This window comes from Pseudorca crassidens, chromosome 15 (assembly GCF_039906515.1).
Source record: "Pseudorca crassidens isolate mPseCra1 chromosome 15, mPseCra1.hap1, whole genome shotgun sequence".
In the NCBI taxonomy this organism is placed as follows: Eukaryota; Metazoa; Chordata; class Mammalia; order Artiodactyla; family Delphinidae; genus Pseudorca; species Pseudorca crassidens.
Genome location: NC_090310.1, coordinates 26,542,577 through 26,558,455, shown reverse-complemented (window position 1 = coordinate 26,558,455; position 15,879 = coordinate 26,542,577). Strand labels below are relative to the sequence as shown.

The window sequence follows — 15,879 nt, the reverse complement described above, 5'->3', positions numbered from 1 at the left end:
TACTGAATAAAGGTCCCCAAAAGATGCTTACACCCTAATCCTCAGAACCTATGAATATGTTACCTCATACAGCAAACAGGAATTATTGTTGCAGATGGAAGTAAGGTACAGACTTTGAGATGAGAAGATTATAAGGGATTTCCCGAGTGGACCCAATCTAATCACATGAGCCCTTAAAATGAGAGAGGCTTTCTTGACTGGGTCAGCGAGAGTTGTGAAGGGCGAAGGAGAGTCAGAGAGATGCACCATAAAAGGACTCAACCTGTCATGGCTAGCTTTGAAAATGGAGGAAGTGGCTATAGGCCAAGGAGTGTAGGCGACCACTAGAAGCTAGAAAAGGCAAGGAAACAGATTCTGGGACTTCCCTGGTGGTCCAGTGGTTAAGACTCTGTGCTTCCACTGCAGGGGGTGTGGGTTCGATCCCTGGTTGGGGAACTAGGATCCCATATGCCGTGCAATGCAGCCAAAAAGTAAAAAAAAAGAAAAAGAAAAAAGAAAAGAAAAGAGAAAAAACAAATTCTTCCCTAGAGCATCAGTCCTGCTGACACCTTGTTTATTGCCCAGTGAGACCCATGTCAAACCTCTGACTCCAGAACTATAAAATAATACATTTGTATTCTTTTAAGCCAATAAATTAGTGATCATTTGTCATGGCAGCCATAGACAACTAATACACAGACGGATATTTTTTTTCTTTTTCGCCTCTTGCCTTTTTTTTTTTTCTTGCCTTTTATTAAAGGCACGTTTGTTTTAGCTGGGGAGGGAGTTTAAGCATGAAGTCAATGTGAGCAGTGATTATCTGCAGAGAGGAAAGCCCCTGTGTGGCTATCATGGTCCCCCTTGTGTCACCTCATTACTAGTCACAGTTCTCAGCTGGTATTTTAGTAGAGCGGTCATTACCAGGGTGTCACCCTCCTGTCCATGGATTTCCTGTTCTTCCCCCAATTCTGGAGTCCTCCATGTTCCTCTCTGTCCAGACCAGTGCTTCTGGGATGAAAGGAGCTAACGTGTATTGAGGACACCGTGCCAAGGGCTCTATGGATCCCCTCAGTTAATCTTCATAATGAGCCTTTGTGGTGGATTCCATCACTCTCTCCCCATTTCAGGAAACTGAGGCACAAAGAAATGAATGAAGAATCGCCTTAACGAAGTACAGATTTTCGGGTCCCCTCTCGGGGGATTCTGATTCAGTAGACCCTGGAGAAGCCCAGAGAGATGGATTTTTTAGCTACGCTCATGTGGGTCTCATGTCCGTGCTCCCAAAAGCACTGTTGAAAATGTGGGTCTAATAGAGAACAGACTGGTGGTTGCCAAGCGGGAGGGAGAGGGATGGACTGGGAGTTTGGGGTTGGCAGATGCAAACTATTACATGTAAAATGCATAAACAACAGGGTCCTAGTGTATAGTACAGGGAACTATATTCAATATCCTGTGATAAACCATAATGGAAAAGAATAATGTCTATATGTGTATAACTGACTCACCTTGCTGTACAGCAGAGATTGCACAACATTGTAAACCAACTATACTTCAATTTAAAAAAATTGAAAAAAGAAAGAAAAAGTGGATCTACATCACTGGTTTTCAAGGGAGGATGAGTTTGTGCCCTATGGCAATATTCACAAATGTTTGAAGACACTTTGGGTGGGTGGGAGAATGCTGCTGGCTTCTAGTGGGTGGAGGCCAGGGATGCTGCTAAACATCCTACAATGCACAGGCCAGTCCCCCAGCTAAGAATGATCCAGCCCCATACGTCAGTAGTGCTGAGGGTAAGAAACTCAGGTCCCAACAAAGTGCTCAGAGGCTGCCAAGTAGAGGGGAGGTGAAACTCTTGCTTTCCCTTTGGTTCCTGAGCTTTCAGAATGAGCCCTCAGATATTCTCACATTCTACATCATTATTCCCAATTTACAGATAAGGAAACTGAGGCTTAGAGAGGTGAAGTCATTTGCCCAAGGGCAGCAGTTAGAAGGAGGCAGAGCCAGGACTTAAACCCAAGTCAGCTTGACTCCAGTGCCTGTTTCTTAACCCCACTGCTGACTGGGCCTTCTCCCTCATTACTTTTGTGACCTTGGACAAGGCCGATGTGGCAGAGAAAATAGAAACTCGAGAAAATAGAAACTCGGAGACGCTAAAAAAACATGCCCAAAGTCCCATTAGAGGATAATAACCATGGCCACGATTTGAAGTCAGTTTCCTCAAAACCTTCCTTGGGAGGTGATTGTGATTACAAGGAGACATCACAGATGGGAAGGCTCCGTGCAGCGGGAGGTATAACTCGCAGGACCCAGAGGCATCCTTATTCACAAAGCAGAGGAGGAGGGCACGGAGCATCTGAATTAAAAGCAGTTACTTTAGCTTCTTGGGAAATGGTGACTCACTAAAAGCAACCAGCTGTTTCCCATCAGATTCACTTTATAGCAAGAAGGCGAGATGCTTGATATATCCCATAATAGGATGTTTGGGGGTTGAAATGGGCTTCTTTCCTACATGAATGATTGATGACAATAAAAGCCTGGGGTATCCCCAGGAGCCTTTGAAATGCATCAGGATATCCATTCCCAGTAGTGGGGCCCAGATATTATTTCCCCAGTGTTTAAGACTCTTTGTGGGGTCGATACCAGGAAGACGTGCCTGTGGGTACCCAGGGTGGTGAGAGCTAAGGGCCTGGCCTCTTGACAGAGGGCTGGTGGGGCCACTCTTGGACCCTCTGTTCGGAGCAGGCATGGGTCTAAATGACTGGAAGGCCGTCCTTCTCCAGATCTGATGATCCTGACTTTGCCTCCTCCCCCATGTTAGTCTGACTCTTCCAGGGAAAGGACAGGTGATACTGACCACCCTTTATCACGCCCAGGCACTGCACCAAGCACTTGACATGGTTTCTCACTTCATCTCCATAGCAGCAACTCCATGAGGTAGGAGTTACTGTCCCATTTTACAGAAGAGGAAACTGAGACTTGGGAAGAATCAGTAATGTGTCCAGATCACACAATTACTGGTAGAGCAAGGACTTGAACCAGAGTCTATCCAAACCTACTATCAGGGGTAAGCTGTTGGTGAGCTAATGACTTTTCTCCCCAACATGTAAGCCCTTTCCTACAAGGTCAACTTGATGAGGGCAAGGGTTTTGTCTGTTTTGTTCCATCCCCATTGCTTAGAACAGGATCTGGCACGAAGCAGGTTTTCAATGCATATTTAGTAAATGGGTAATAAGAACAAATATTACAGAGAACTTTCTATATGCCTGGCACTTATGCAAATTCACTAAAAGATGTGTATGATTGTCCCCACGTTGCAGATGAAGCAACTGAGGCCCAGAGTCAAAAATTGATGGGACCGTGTGGTCAGCCTGAGAGGTGGCCCTGAGACCTGAAAGTCCATGCCCTTAACTGACCCCTTCACATGCCATCTCTGAGGGCTCACATGGCTCCCAGAGCATCTGTACCCAACACATTTTTCTTTATTTTAAATCTGTTTTGAATAGGTAACACCTGCCATGGTAAGATTTCAAACAACATGGCTAACAGTAAATCACCAATGTCAGTGTCTCAGTGATGTTAACAGTGGTGGGCACTAGGGGAAGCGTAGATGGAAATTCTCTGTGACGTTGGCTTTGCAACTTTTCTATAAATCGAAAATTATTCCAAAATAAAAAGCTAATTTAAAAATTCAAACAATAGAAAATGGTGTGTTAGGTGGAAGATGATTGTCCTCCAACATTGACCCCCAGTCTCCCACATCCTCCAAGGACAACCACTGTGGCCCTTCTCTCATGTGTCCTTCTGAGGATGTTCTAAGGATGCTGGATGCCTAATAAGTGTTTGTAGGATTGAAATGAATTGGTTCACCTTCATTAAATTGCCTCTGTCATACAAGCTGGGATGAAATAATGACTTGAAATGGCTGATTCATCTTTGGGTGAAAAACTTGACATGTGATTGCAAATTTTCCTTCAGCCCTCAGTTCTCATTTGATTTCCAATGAGAACTGAAGAGTTTGGGCCCACTGCTGCTTGTCAAGGGACCATCAGAACCAAATCCTGTTGTGTCATTCCACATCCTGTCAGACACAGAGATGAGGCTGCCTTAAGGACCTCTAAGACTCTCCCAACCCAAAGGGCTGGAATTCAGTTTTACAACAGCTTTCCCAGGAGGTGGGAGATGCCCAGATGCTCTAGCATCAAACCACATTGAATTAGGTTGCACGAAAATTACAGGCATACCTCGTTTTATTGCACTTCCCAGATATTGTGTGTTTTTGTTTGTTTGTTTTTTGGCTGCACTGCGTGGCATGCGGGATCTTAGTTCCCGACCAGGGATTGAACCCACGCCCCCTGCAGTGGGAGCGTGGAGTCTTAACCACTGGACGGCCAGGGAAGTCCCCAGATATTGTGTTTTTTACAAATTGAAGATTTATGGCAACTCTGTGTCAAGTCTATCACGCCACCTTTCCAACAGCATTTGCTCACTTCACGTCTCAGTGTCACGTTTTGGTAATTCTCACATTTCAAACCCTCCACCAGCAAAAAGATTATGACTCAGTGAAGGCTCTGATGATGGTTAGCATTTTTTAGCAATCAAGTGTTTTTAAATTAAGGTGCGTATATTGTTGTGTGTTTTTTTAGACATAATGCTATCGCACACTTAATAGACTACATTAAAGTGCAAACCTAACTCTAATATGCCCTGGGAAACCAAAAAATTTGTGTGACTTGCTTTGTTGAGATACTTACTTTATTGCAGTGATCTGGAACTGAGCCCACAGTCTCTCCTACGCTTTTTCCCAATTTTCGATCTTTATGATTACCAAAGAAGAAAGCCTCAGTTTGGTGGTTTGTCTTTAACACCTCTCCAGTACTTGTTAACTTTTAGTACTTGCTAATCTACTTGGTTAAGAAAGAAAAATTAGGCCTTCAATCTGAGCCTTGAGCAGGTTACAATATTTAGCCAGAATTTGATAACACCACTTTGTTTCCATTGGACTTATGGTTATGGCTATTTTCTAATTATGCTAAGTGATGGTGACCTATTATTTATGGATGTGATAATGAAATTTCCTTTAAGGAGTTTATGTGAGTGAAAAAAAGTCCTTTAAGGAGTTTATGTGAGTGAAAAAAAGTCAACATAAAGAAATATCGAGATGGTATAGTTAGTGTTTAGCTCATGCTGCTGTAACAAAATACCATAGACTGGGTGGCTTAAATAACAGTTATTTCTCACAGTTCTGAAGGCTCGGAAGTCCAAGATCAAGGCACTGGCAGATCTGGTGTTTGATGAGGACCCTCTTCCTGGTTTGTAGACGGCTGTCTTCTTGTGTCCTCACATGGTGCAGAGCAGAGAGAGAGGAAGCAAGCTCTGGTGTCTCTTCTTATAATGGCACTAATCCCATTATGGAGCCCCACCCTCATGACCTCAGCTAACCCTAATTACCTCTCAAATGTTCCACCTCCAAATACTATCACATTAAGAGTTAGGATTTCTACATATGACTTTGGGAGGCGGGGTGGGGGTGGGGGAGCCACAAGCATTCAGTCCCTAACAGATAGTACATGATTGTGGTAAATTCTGTATAGTAATTGAGGTTTTGGAAACACTATTCTGTAGCAGCCTGGGCTTTGGAATCAGACAGACCTGGGTCTGTGCCACTCACTGGTTGAGTGACTTTGGCCAATCACTTATGTTCTCTCTGAGCCTCATCTTATTAACCTGTAAAGAGAGGGTGATAATGAGTATACCTACCTGCCAAGGTATTTAGGAGCATGATGAGTTAGTGCTGGACTCCTAGTAATGCTTAATATGAGAGAGCTCTGGGTGTATGAAATTAGGAAGCAGAAGCAAAAGTGGGCATTGTCCAGGGGACCCTGGGCTTAACTTCCTACTGTGACCCATGGCTGGAAAAGACGAACCAGGGAAGACTTCTCTTTGGTCCCCAGAAATTTTCCTTCTCGCGCGTATTTGAATTACGAGTTTCTAGGAGATTGTCAGCCCTCATTTGCCAACCCCACCGCCTCTGCCCTGTACCCGGGTAGCTTTAAATTTTCAAGATAAATGATTAAACCTGCTGGCACATCCCAGTCATGTCCGGTGCTCAGCTCTTGTTTGCTGGTGCTGCTGTGCTCATGAGGCATGAATCTCCCTGGTGTGGCATTTGGGGATAAAAAGATGGATTTAGCTGCCTCATCCCCCAGAAGTGACTCAGCTGCTGGAAGCTGACTGACAGCAATGGCAGTTGGAGCCCTGGGGACTTCTGTGCCTTCGTGCTTCGTTCTCTCTACACAGCCATGCTTTGCTCTCTCTTAGAGCCTTGTTACAACTGTCTTCTCTAGTCGGCCTGAAACGCTTGTCTGTCTCCTTCCAGGATTTGTCCTCCTCTTGGACACCTTCATTGGCAGCTGTTGGATGTCTGCTTTTTAGCTGGAGAATGTTGTCAAGGTTTCCATCATGCTAGTTCTATTACACAAGTTCAGACTGAAAAGAAACCGACCATGCATGATATTCACTTACTCACATCCTGTACCAGCATTTCTCAGAGTCTGCTCTGAAGACCTCCTGTATGAAGGTCCTTGGACACGACCCCCACCCCTCAACCCAGGTGTATCCTAATCCCTGGGGGTAGAGCTCCCCAGATAATCACCGCACCTGCAAACTCTTAAAAACAGCTACTCTCTATGTACCTAGTGCAATAAAATAGACTCAGTTTTCTCTATTGCTAAGGTGATGATGGTACTTCTTAAGTGGGGAGGTAGTTCTTAAATGAATAGAACTGATGACAACAAGGGCTTTGGAGTAGGACAGAGCTGGTTTTAAATCTTGGCCCCATCACTTACTCCTTTTCCTGAGCCTCAATCTGCTCATCTGTGAAATGGATGCTAACAGTATTTACCACCCAGGACTGTTTGGGGAATTAAATAAGGTGATTTGATCCTGGCATGTGATAAATGCTCAATAAATGTTAGCTAGTATCATTACTGGCTAAACCTGGTTTTTTTGTTTTTTTAACCTTTAAACTGGGGAAATGATAGCATCTACCATCTAGAGTAGAGGTGCAGGGGTTGGCAAACTTTTTCTGTAAAGGGCCAGATAGTAAATATTTGATGTTTTGTGGGCCAGTCTCTGTTACAGCTACTCATTCTGCTGTCATAGTTCAAAAGCACCCATAAATAATACATAAATGAACGAGCGTGGCCAATGTTCCGATAAAACTTTATCTACAGAATCAGGGAGGGGGCTGGCTTTGGCCCATGGCTGTAGCTGGCTAACTCCTCAGCTGGGGTGTTGTGAAGATTAAATGAGATAAGGCTTGTAATGAGCCTAGCACAGTGCCTGGCACAGAGCAGTGACTAAGAGAAAGAATTCTAACGTGTTCCATATCTGATTTGAGGGCTAGGCTTTGCTCCTTTCTCCAGGGGAAGGAAAGCATCCATGAGCAAGACTTTTCAACAGAGGTATCAGCTCCATCCTCTGCCCCAAGTCAAAGCTAAACACTCATCTCAGCACCTGGAGCCTGGCAGTGCCACCGCCTCCATCCTCCCCCAAGGATGGAGGTAAAATGCCAATCCATGGGGTGTGATTAATTCTCTCTGTCCCACGCTTTGCCCCAGGGTATGTTGCCATTTTCAGCATGTGTCCCACGGAAATCAGGTTGCCCATCTAAACCATGATGTGTGAGAAATGAGGATACTTATATCTGCGGGGCGGTTAACTGCACGCATTCACATCCGTAAATGCATTTAACCCTCACCTGAGTCTGTATTATGTGGTTAAGGCAGGCAGTTAAGGGGAGAGAGAGAGAGAGAGGGAGAGAGGGAGAGGGAGAGAGAGGCTAGATTTGAATTCTGCCTCTGCAACATTCTGGTTTTGTGATGTTGGCCAAGTCACTTTGCTTCTCTAAGCCTCAGCTACATCTTCTATAACATAGGGATTAAATGAGATGTTACATATAAAGCCTACAGCACAGTGTAGCACATGATAGCTGTTGAATCCCATTTTGCAAAGGAAGAATGTGATGCTAAGAGGTAAAAGGGCTCATTCAAGGTCATGCAGTTGGTGATTGGCCTCAGACCAAGAATCTCTAACTCTGACCCCCAGCTGGTTTTCACCACGTCCCATTGCCCTCGCCCACCGCATCCCACTCATCCCCACCACCCCCAGCTGCTTCCAGGGACTCTTGCTGCTTCCAGCCACGGCTGTGCTCCATGCACAGTGACTAAATCTCTTGGAGACAGTGACATGGCTGTCAGGGAGCTTGTACGCTTGTGACCATTCATCACTGTAGTGGATTAAATAGTGTCCTCCCAAAAGTCATATCCACCCAGAACCTCAGAATGTGACCTTATTTGGAAATAAGGTCTTTGCAGGGAGAATTAAGATAAAGATTGAAATGAGATCATACTGAATTAGGGTGGGCCCTAAGTGCAATGAGACAGTAAAGGACAGAGGAGGATACACAGAGTCACTGGGAAGAAGGCTATGTGAAAACAGAGGCAGAGGTTGGAGTGATGCTGCCACAAGCCAAGGATTGCCAGGAGCCACCAGGATCTGGAAGAGGCAAGGAGGGAGCCTCCCCTAGAGCCTTTGGAGAAAACACAGACCTGCTTCTGGCCTCCAGAACGGTGAAAGAATGAATTCCTGCTGTCCTAAGCCACCCAGTTTGTGGTGATTTGTTGCGGCACCCACAGAAAAGTAAGACACCACCTTCAACCCTAAGATGTGAATGGATAGGGGGGTATCAGACTCAGAATGCCTGTGTGAGGAAGGGGCAGCAATGACAGGGCAAAGAGCATGTGTTTTAGAGGCAGACCTTGGCTCAGCCCCTTCCCTTGCCAGCTTTGAGCTATTTCCCTTATTTACGAAGAAAGAGAACATCCTCGTCCTTCTGGCTTGTGGTGAGGATTAAAAGAGATGGCGTGGCACAGTAGGGTAATAACAAAGGTAATCGTAACCGTTCATCAAGAGTGACATGCCTTGGTTAATTCAATCCTCACAACAGCCCAGGGTGGAAGGAGTTAGCTGATGCAGGTGATGTGATGTAGACCTCGGAGTAAAGCAAGAACATTCCTTCCCTACATCTCCTTCTCTACCCATGAAGAGCAGTAGACTACTGCATCCTTCCAAACCCAGCCATTCACTCTGGAAATGTGACCTAAAGGCACCTCTTAGAGGCACGTGGAGATTGATCTCTGAGAATGCTCATCGCAGGGCTGCTTCTTCTAGTGGGGGAAACAGCAAACAACCTAAGTGTCTGGGATTTGGTGAAGTGATTCATGATACAGCCACAAATAGACACCACACAGCCTTTCACACTGCTGCTGGGGAAGAACATCCAAGGACGTGTGGAAATGCTCGTGAAATGTCATTAAGTGAAAAGAGCAGGTAATAAAATGGTGAGATCCTAACTTTATATTACAAAGACCAGACCTCCATGATGGTATATGTGTGTGTATAACATACGTATAAATATACAGCATCTTTTTTATTTTTTTAAATTTAACTTGGTCCTTTTTTTTTTTACTTATTTATTTACTTATTTATTTTTTTATTTATTTATGGCTGAGTTGGGTCTTTGTTGCTGTGCGTAGGCTTTCTCTAGTTGTGGCGAGCGGGGGCTACTCTTCGTTGCGGTGCACGAGCTTCTCACTGTGGTGGCTTCTCTTGTTGCGGAGCACAGGCTCTAGGCGCGCGGGCTTCCGTAGTTGTGGCACGCAGGCTCAGTAGTTGTGGCTCTCAGGCTCTAGAGCGCAGGCTCAGTAGTTGTGGTGCACGGGCTTAGTTGCTCCTCAGCATGTGGGATCTTCCCAGACCAGGGCTCGAACCCATGTCCCCTGCATTGGCAGGCTGATTCTTAACCACTGCGCCACCAGGGAAGCCCGATATATAACATCTAGCTACTAACATCTTTGTGTATGTTTTTCCACTCTTTAAAAAAGTATAGATGTGTTTATATATAACATTATATATATAAAACACATGTATAAAACCATATATATTACCCTATATATGCACACTACCTATATAATATATATAATCACATAAATTACCATATGTGTGCACTAGAAGAATGTACACCAAGATGTTAGCGGCAATATATGAGGAATTATGTATATACATATATACGCATGCATATGTACTATTATGGTTTGAGTGTTTATGTCCCCCACGAATTCGTATGTTGGGGCCATAATCCCCAGTGTGGCTGATTTGGAGATGGGAAAATAACTGAGATTAAATGAGGTCATTAAGTGTGGGGCCCTGATCCCATAGGATTAGTGTCCTTATAAGAAGACACACCAGAGAGCTCTCTCTCTGCATGAACACTAAGAGTCCATGTGAGTACAGTGAGAAGGTGGCTGTCTACAAGCCATGAATAGAGCTCTCACCAGAAGCTGACCCTGCCAGACCTTGATCTGGGACTTCCAGCCTCCAGAACTGGGAGAAAATAAATGTCTGTAGTTTAAGCTGTTCAGCTTCTGTTGTTTTGTTATGATAGCCCTAGTGAACTAACATACATGTATATATACATACATACATACAGATATATTTATATATAGGCATATATATAGTGTCTTTCTATATATATGGTAATATATATGGCTATATGTATGTGGTATATATATATGGTTATATATATAGTTTTTTAATATATGGTTTTACTTATATGACAATATATATAACTCTAATTATAAATATAAGATCAGAAGAATGTCCATCAAAATGTGGTTAGTTGTTCCCTCTGGGCAGTGGGGTTATAGGTGACTTTTTACTTTGTTCTCTTTTGCTTATCTGTATTATCTGAATTTTCTACAATAAACCCGTATTATTTCATATTACTATTACATTACTTAGTATTCCTATAATTATTAATGGTATTGCTAAAATAATTACTACAAACTTTTTTGTGCCTAAAGTTGGCGTCGGTCTTTGGCGACTGGGAGAGGGTGAAAAGGCCATGGTCAAAGGGACCAGAGGCTCAGAAGCTGGGCCCAGGCAGGGCTGTCAAGGCCATATGTATAACCTTGAACAAGTTTTGGTGACCCCACCTGAGCCTCCTCTTGCCTTGTAACAGGGTTCCCATGGAAACGTGCTTTCCAGTTTCCAAAGGGCTGGCTCACAAATACACACTTGCAGCACTGGCAGAGATCTGTGTGCCTTCTTGGGGTATGAAGGTTGCTGGGGCAAAGAGGAGGCTGTCCAGAGGGAATTCTTGAAAACCCATGCAGCCTTGGGGTCCTGATGCCTGTGTTTTGTGTCTCCTGCACAGATCAGCTAGACATCATCTCCATGGCAGAGACAACCATGAGGCCAGAGGAGATCGAGCTGGAGATGGTGAAAATCCAGCGTCTCCGGGAAGTCTTGGTCCGGCGGGAGTCTGAGCTCAGGTTTATGTGAGTGCTGGGGGAAGGGGCGGAGGAAAGGAAGGGGTGTGGAGGGGGAGGACACCAGAGAACCTGACATTTACTATTTATTGCTGTGTGCCAGGCACCGGGATGAAGGTATTACATACATTCTCACAACCACCTAGAGACGTGGGTATCTATGCCTCTATTTCTTAGTATATAACCATTAGTCAATATATGGCCCTATACAAGATGATTAAATTAGTGCCTGAGTCTTGCTTTCCTGTCTTTTTTCTATTTTTATGCTTCCAATTTTTATTTTTTGTATTCTCAAAGAGCACAGAACTTATATTTTGTTCCAAAACTATAATTAAGCTTCTTACACATTGTTTCTAACATTAAAAACATATCACTAGTGTTTACAATACACTCCCCATGTTTTAAAAGGAAGGGAGACAGAGAGTGTGAGTTCTTTAAAGTACTGAAGAGCTCCCTTCAGCCTGTGGGAGCTCAGGAGGGCCACGGTTGCTTTTGTGACGATGGCTGTCACTCACTGCGCATTTACTGACCTTTGCATGGTGTGTGTGTATGTACATATTATCCCTGCACCTGGCACATGCACAGCAAGTGCTCAGTGACAAGATTAGCTAACACGTAAGCTCTAGCCCTGGGCCAGGCACTGCACTAAGCTCTTGACTTGTGACGTCACTAAATTTCCCCATGTTGCCCGTGAGTCCGACTGCTTAGAGACAAATGTCAACAGTAGACACTTGAATAAATCAAATTATCTAAAACATACAGAAGGATGTCAGTGCAGTCAGGACATATTCTGGGGGCTCAGTGACATACTTCAGGGGAGGGGCTGGCTTCTTGGCCCCCGGAAGTCTTGCTAGCAGCCTGCAGACAGAGGTGGATGATAATGAGGGCTCCCCCCAGGCCCTGCCTTTAGAGTATGTAGCCTTGCCTGGAGGTACACCACCTTGTCAATCTCAGAGACGCATGATGGACTCCAGGATGGCCAGGGTAGAGATCATAGCCCACTCAGACCTGGATAAACACCTCATCAGATGACGATCTGTAGCCTCCCGGGCTAACAGGCTGTGTGTGGACCATTGTTGAATTCAGTTTCCTGGCTCTTTCTCAGAGCCAGGCCCTCACCTCCCTGTAGGGCTGATGGTGCAGGTGGGTCCTATTCTTGCCTCCATTTTAGAGAAGAGGGAATTGGAGGTTAAGAAATTTACCCAAGGTTGCATTAGCTAATAAGTAGCCAAGGTAGGATGCAGTCTGACTCCAGAGTTTTTATTAAGTGAGTGAATAAGTGAAGGAAGGATGGAAAGAGGGAGGGAGGGAAGGAATGAAGGAAGGAGGGAAGCTCTGAATATATCTGCCAAGATAATGCCTTAAAGAGTATAAGCTCCTGAGGGCAGGGATCCTACGTCTCATCTTCACTGTTGGATTTTCCCAGCATCTTGAACACTGCCCGGCACTCATTAGGCCAATTAGTATTTGTTGAATGTGCAAAAATTGTTCTTTCACACTCCATCCTGACCCCAATAGTTTCCCTTCACACACACACACACACACACACACACACACACACACACACACACACACACACACACACACACACACACACACACACACACACACACGAGACCCGTTGGAATAGGGTAAGAGGGAAATAGAATTTCAGACCGTACTAAGCATTTACAGGCTCAGGTGGGGAAGCTCGGAGTGACGGGAATGTGACAGCCCTTGACTGAAATAGTCCCAATGACTGTAGCTGTAATAACCAGGGTGAGATTGGTTTTGTCACGCCTGCTGGGAAGTAATCAAGTTAATACCCTCAGCTCCCGTGCAGACTGTATGAGTCAGATCATATTGCATGGCTGAGGGTGCCTTCTCACTTTACCGTCTCCTGCGATGTTGATTCTTTCGAGAATGGGTTTAAAGGCTGCTGTCCCAACACCCCCGATGTTCAGCATTATTCTTTCATGGGTTTCCATTTTCCTGGCCCCTCTCTCTTGCCCTCCCCCTGGGACTCACAGCTTCTGCTTGTTCTGCCTTCCCCTCAGCGTGAACTCATAAGAGTGGGTTCAGGGTCATCCTGGCTCTCTTGCATCCTTGTCTGTGACCCTGGGCACATGACAGGCTTCAAAAGAACTGCTATTTACCACAGGCACTGTTATAATGCACACGTGCTATGTGTGTTATATGCATTTGCTCACTTATTTTAGCTTTTTGAATCCTCATAAGACCCCTGAAGGAGTGGTTCTATTCCTTCTATTTTATGGATAAGGAAACTGAAGTTAGAGAAGTGAAATAACATTTTCAAGGTCAACAGATAGTATGGGTGGAATTGGGACTTGAACCTGAGGTGTCTGCCTCAGAGGCAGAGCCCTGAACCCTAAGTTAGCCTGTTATTTATTCCCAGCAGAAGGATGCCTTTTCTCTTTGCCTTTTGCTCTTCTAGAATGCGAGGACAAACTCCCGGTTGGATGCCCACAATCCCACAATCCCACGTTGGGTTTGGTCTTGTTCCACGCCATCTTGAATTGAGTCGGGTGGAAACAGAAGTCATTCTATTGAGTCAGGCTTTGGACTTTTTCATACCGTTTCTCTGGAGAGAAGTGATTTATTTGAAGCCTAAAATGATGAGCTCCAACTTAGTCAAGGTTTTCAAGTTCACCTGCTGGGAATTTGACATAGAGCCTTATTCCTCTAAGGGTTCTCAGGGACCTCAAGAGTCAACATTTATAGAACCCTTAGCACAGATCTAGGCCTTGGCTAAGCCCTGTGCACACATTATCACGTAACCTACGAAAAATGCTTGCTAATGGAAGGATGAAGCAGGAGCGCCTCCAGCATACCTGCTATCCCTAAGGCTTACAAGGTCAGGTTCAGAGAAGGGCTATGAGTGACCCCGGTGGGCATGTGTCTCCAGCGCACACCCAATGCATCTGCTCTCAATGTCCTCCCTTCGCTTGTCCCCTAGTTTCCAAGTCGCTAACTGGTGTTTAGAGATCTCCCTCTTGAATCTGGCAGTTTTACAAGCTTCATTTGGATGAGTCAATAAACCCCTTAGTATCACGAAAACACCGCTTTAATTGGCGGCAAATGTCCAGGAGGTAAAACTTGAAGCCTCCTTTGTTCCATCCTCGATCCTCCGTGCCACCCACCTCCCAGTCCCTCCCGCTGCTGCCCCATCTCCATGCCTCTCGCCATCCTGGCCTGTGGAGGCTGTCAACAACCTCAGACTCATTTTCTCACCCTTAATTCCAGCACTGACTCACACCATTAGCTTTTCATAACCCCTCCTGCAGCTCCGCTGGCCTGCCTCAGCCCTCCACACCTTCTCTACAAGGCTGGTCCTGCTGTTTATCTGGGTTTCAGATAATTAAGTATTTTCGGAGGTGGGGGGCGGTTATCTTCATTTTACACCTGCTTGCAGGATTGTCATAAAGGGACAGTGGGCTCTGTCTCTCAGCTTGCTCTGGGCGGCAGCAGCTTGTAATTAATGAGTCAGAGCTGCAGCTGGCAGGGGAGATGGGCTTGTGAAGGACAGATTTCAGGAGCACAGTCCTTGAGTTCCAATATTTCCAGACTCTGGGCTTGGACCCAAGTAACATCATTTTATTAAGAAGGACCAAGTGCGGTGAAGCGGTCATGCCCTAGAACGTGGCAGAGGTTCAGGGTGTGGTGGTAGAGAGTACATGACTTGTAAACTTTTCAAATACTTGCTATGCTGGGCAGTGTTCGAAGTGTTTTACATGCATTGATCATTTAATCTTTACTGCAACTAGACATACAACATCCTCCCTCCCCATTTTATAGATGAGGAAACCAATGCACAGAGAGGTCAAGTGACTTGCCCCAGGTTGCCCAGGGTCTGTGAAACAGCAGATGATGATATAACCCTGGCATTCTGAGTCCAGAGTCCATGATCTCAGCCATGATGCTATAGGGTCTCTCAACTGGTTTTGAACCCCAGTTCTACTTCTTATCGACTCTGGGCCCTGGAGCAAATCTTTTGCCCTGTTGGGAATTCCCTGGTGGTCCAGTGGTTAGGACTCCAGGGTCTCACTGCTGAGGGCCCCAGTTCAATCCCTGGTCAGGGAACTAAAATTCCATAGGTCGTGCCGTGTGGCCAAAAAAAAAAAGTTTCTTTAAGGGACTTCCCTGGCAGTCCAGCGGTTAAAACTCCACGCTCCCAATGCAGGGGCCCTGGGCTCGATCCCTGGTCAGGGAACTAGATCCCACATGCTGCAGCTGAGATCCAGTGCAGCCAAATAAATATTTTTAAAAAAAGAAAATCTTTTGCCCTGTTCCAGCCTCAGTTTTACAATGGGACATTGATATTTCCCTGGCAGCGCTGTCGCAAGGGATGGAAAGAGAGGACACGTGAAAGTGGGTGGCTCTTCCTAGGTAATAAGCACATCAAAATTCCCTTCCCTCCTTTAACTGTTAATAACGTGCTTTGAGGGAGAAGAGAGGAACAGGGCTGCTTCGTTATCTCCAGAGAAGACCGAGAAAACACCCCTCTCCCCGA

General features: G+C 45.3%; 1 protein-coding gene across 3 annotated transcripts in view; it reads left to right on the top strand.

Annotated features, from left to right (window-relative positions):
* The window catches only part of LOC137207111 (mpv17-like protein), a 181,617-nt gene that overhangs the window by 96,981 nt on the left and 68,757 nt on the right, over window positions 1–15,879 (top strand). For all 3 annotated transcript variants that reach the window (XM_067706564.1, XM_067706563.1, XM_067706565.1), the window contains exon 6: window positions 11,255–11,378. In XM_067706564.1, the coding sequence (XP_067562665.1) occupies window positions 11,255–11,378 (124 nt within the window). The remainder of the gene's footprint in view (window positions 1–11,254; window positions 11,379–15,879) is intronic.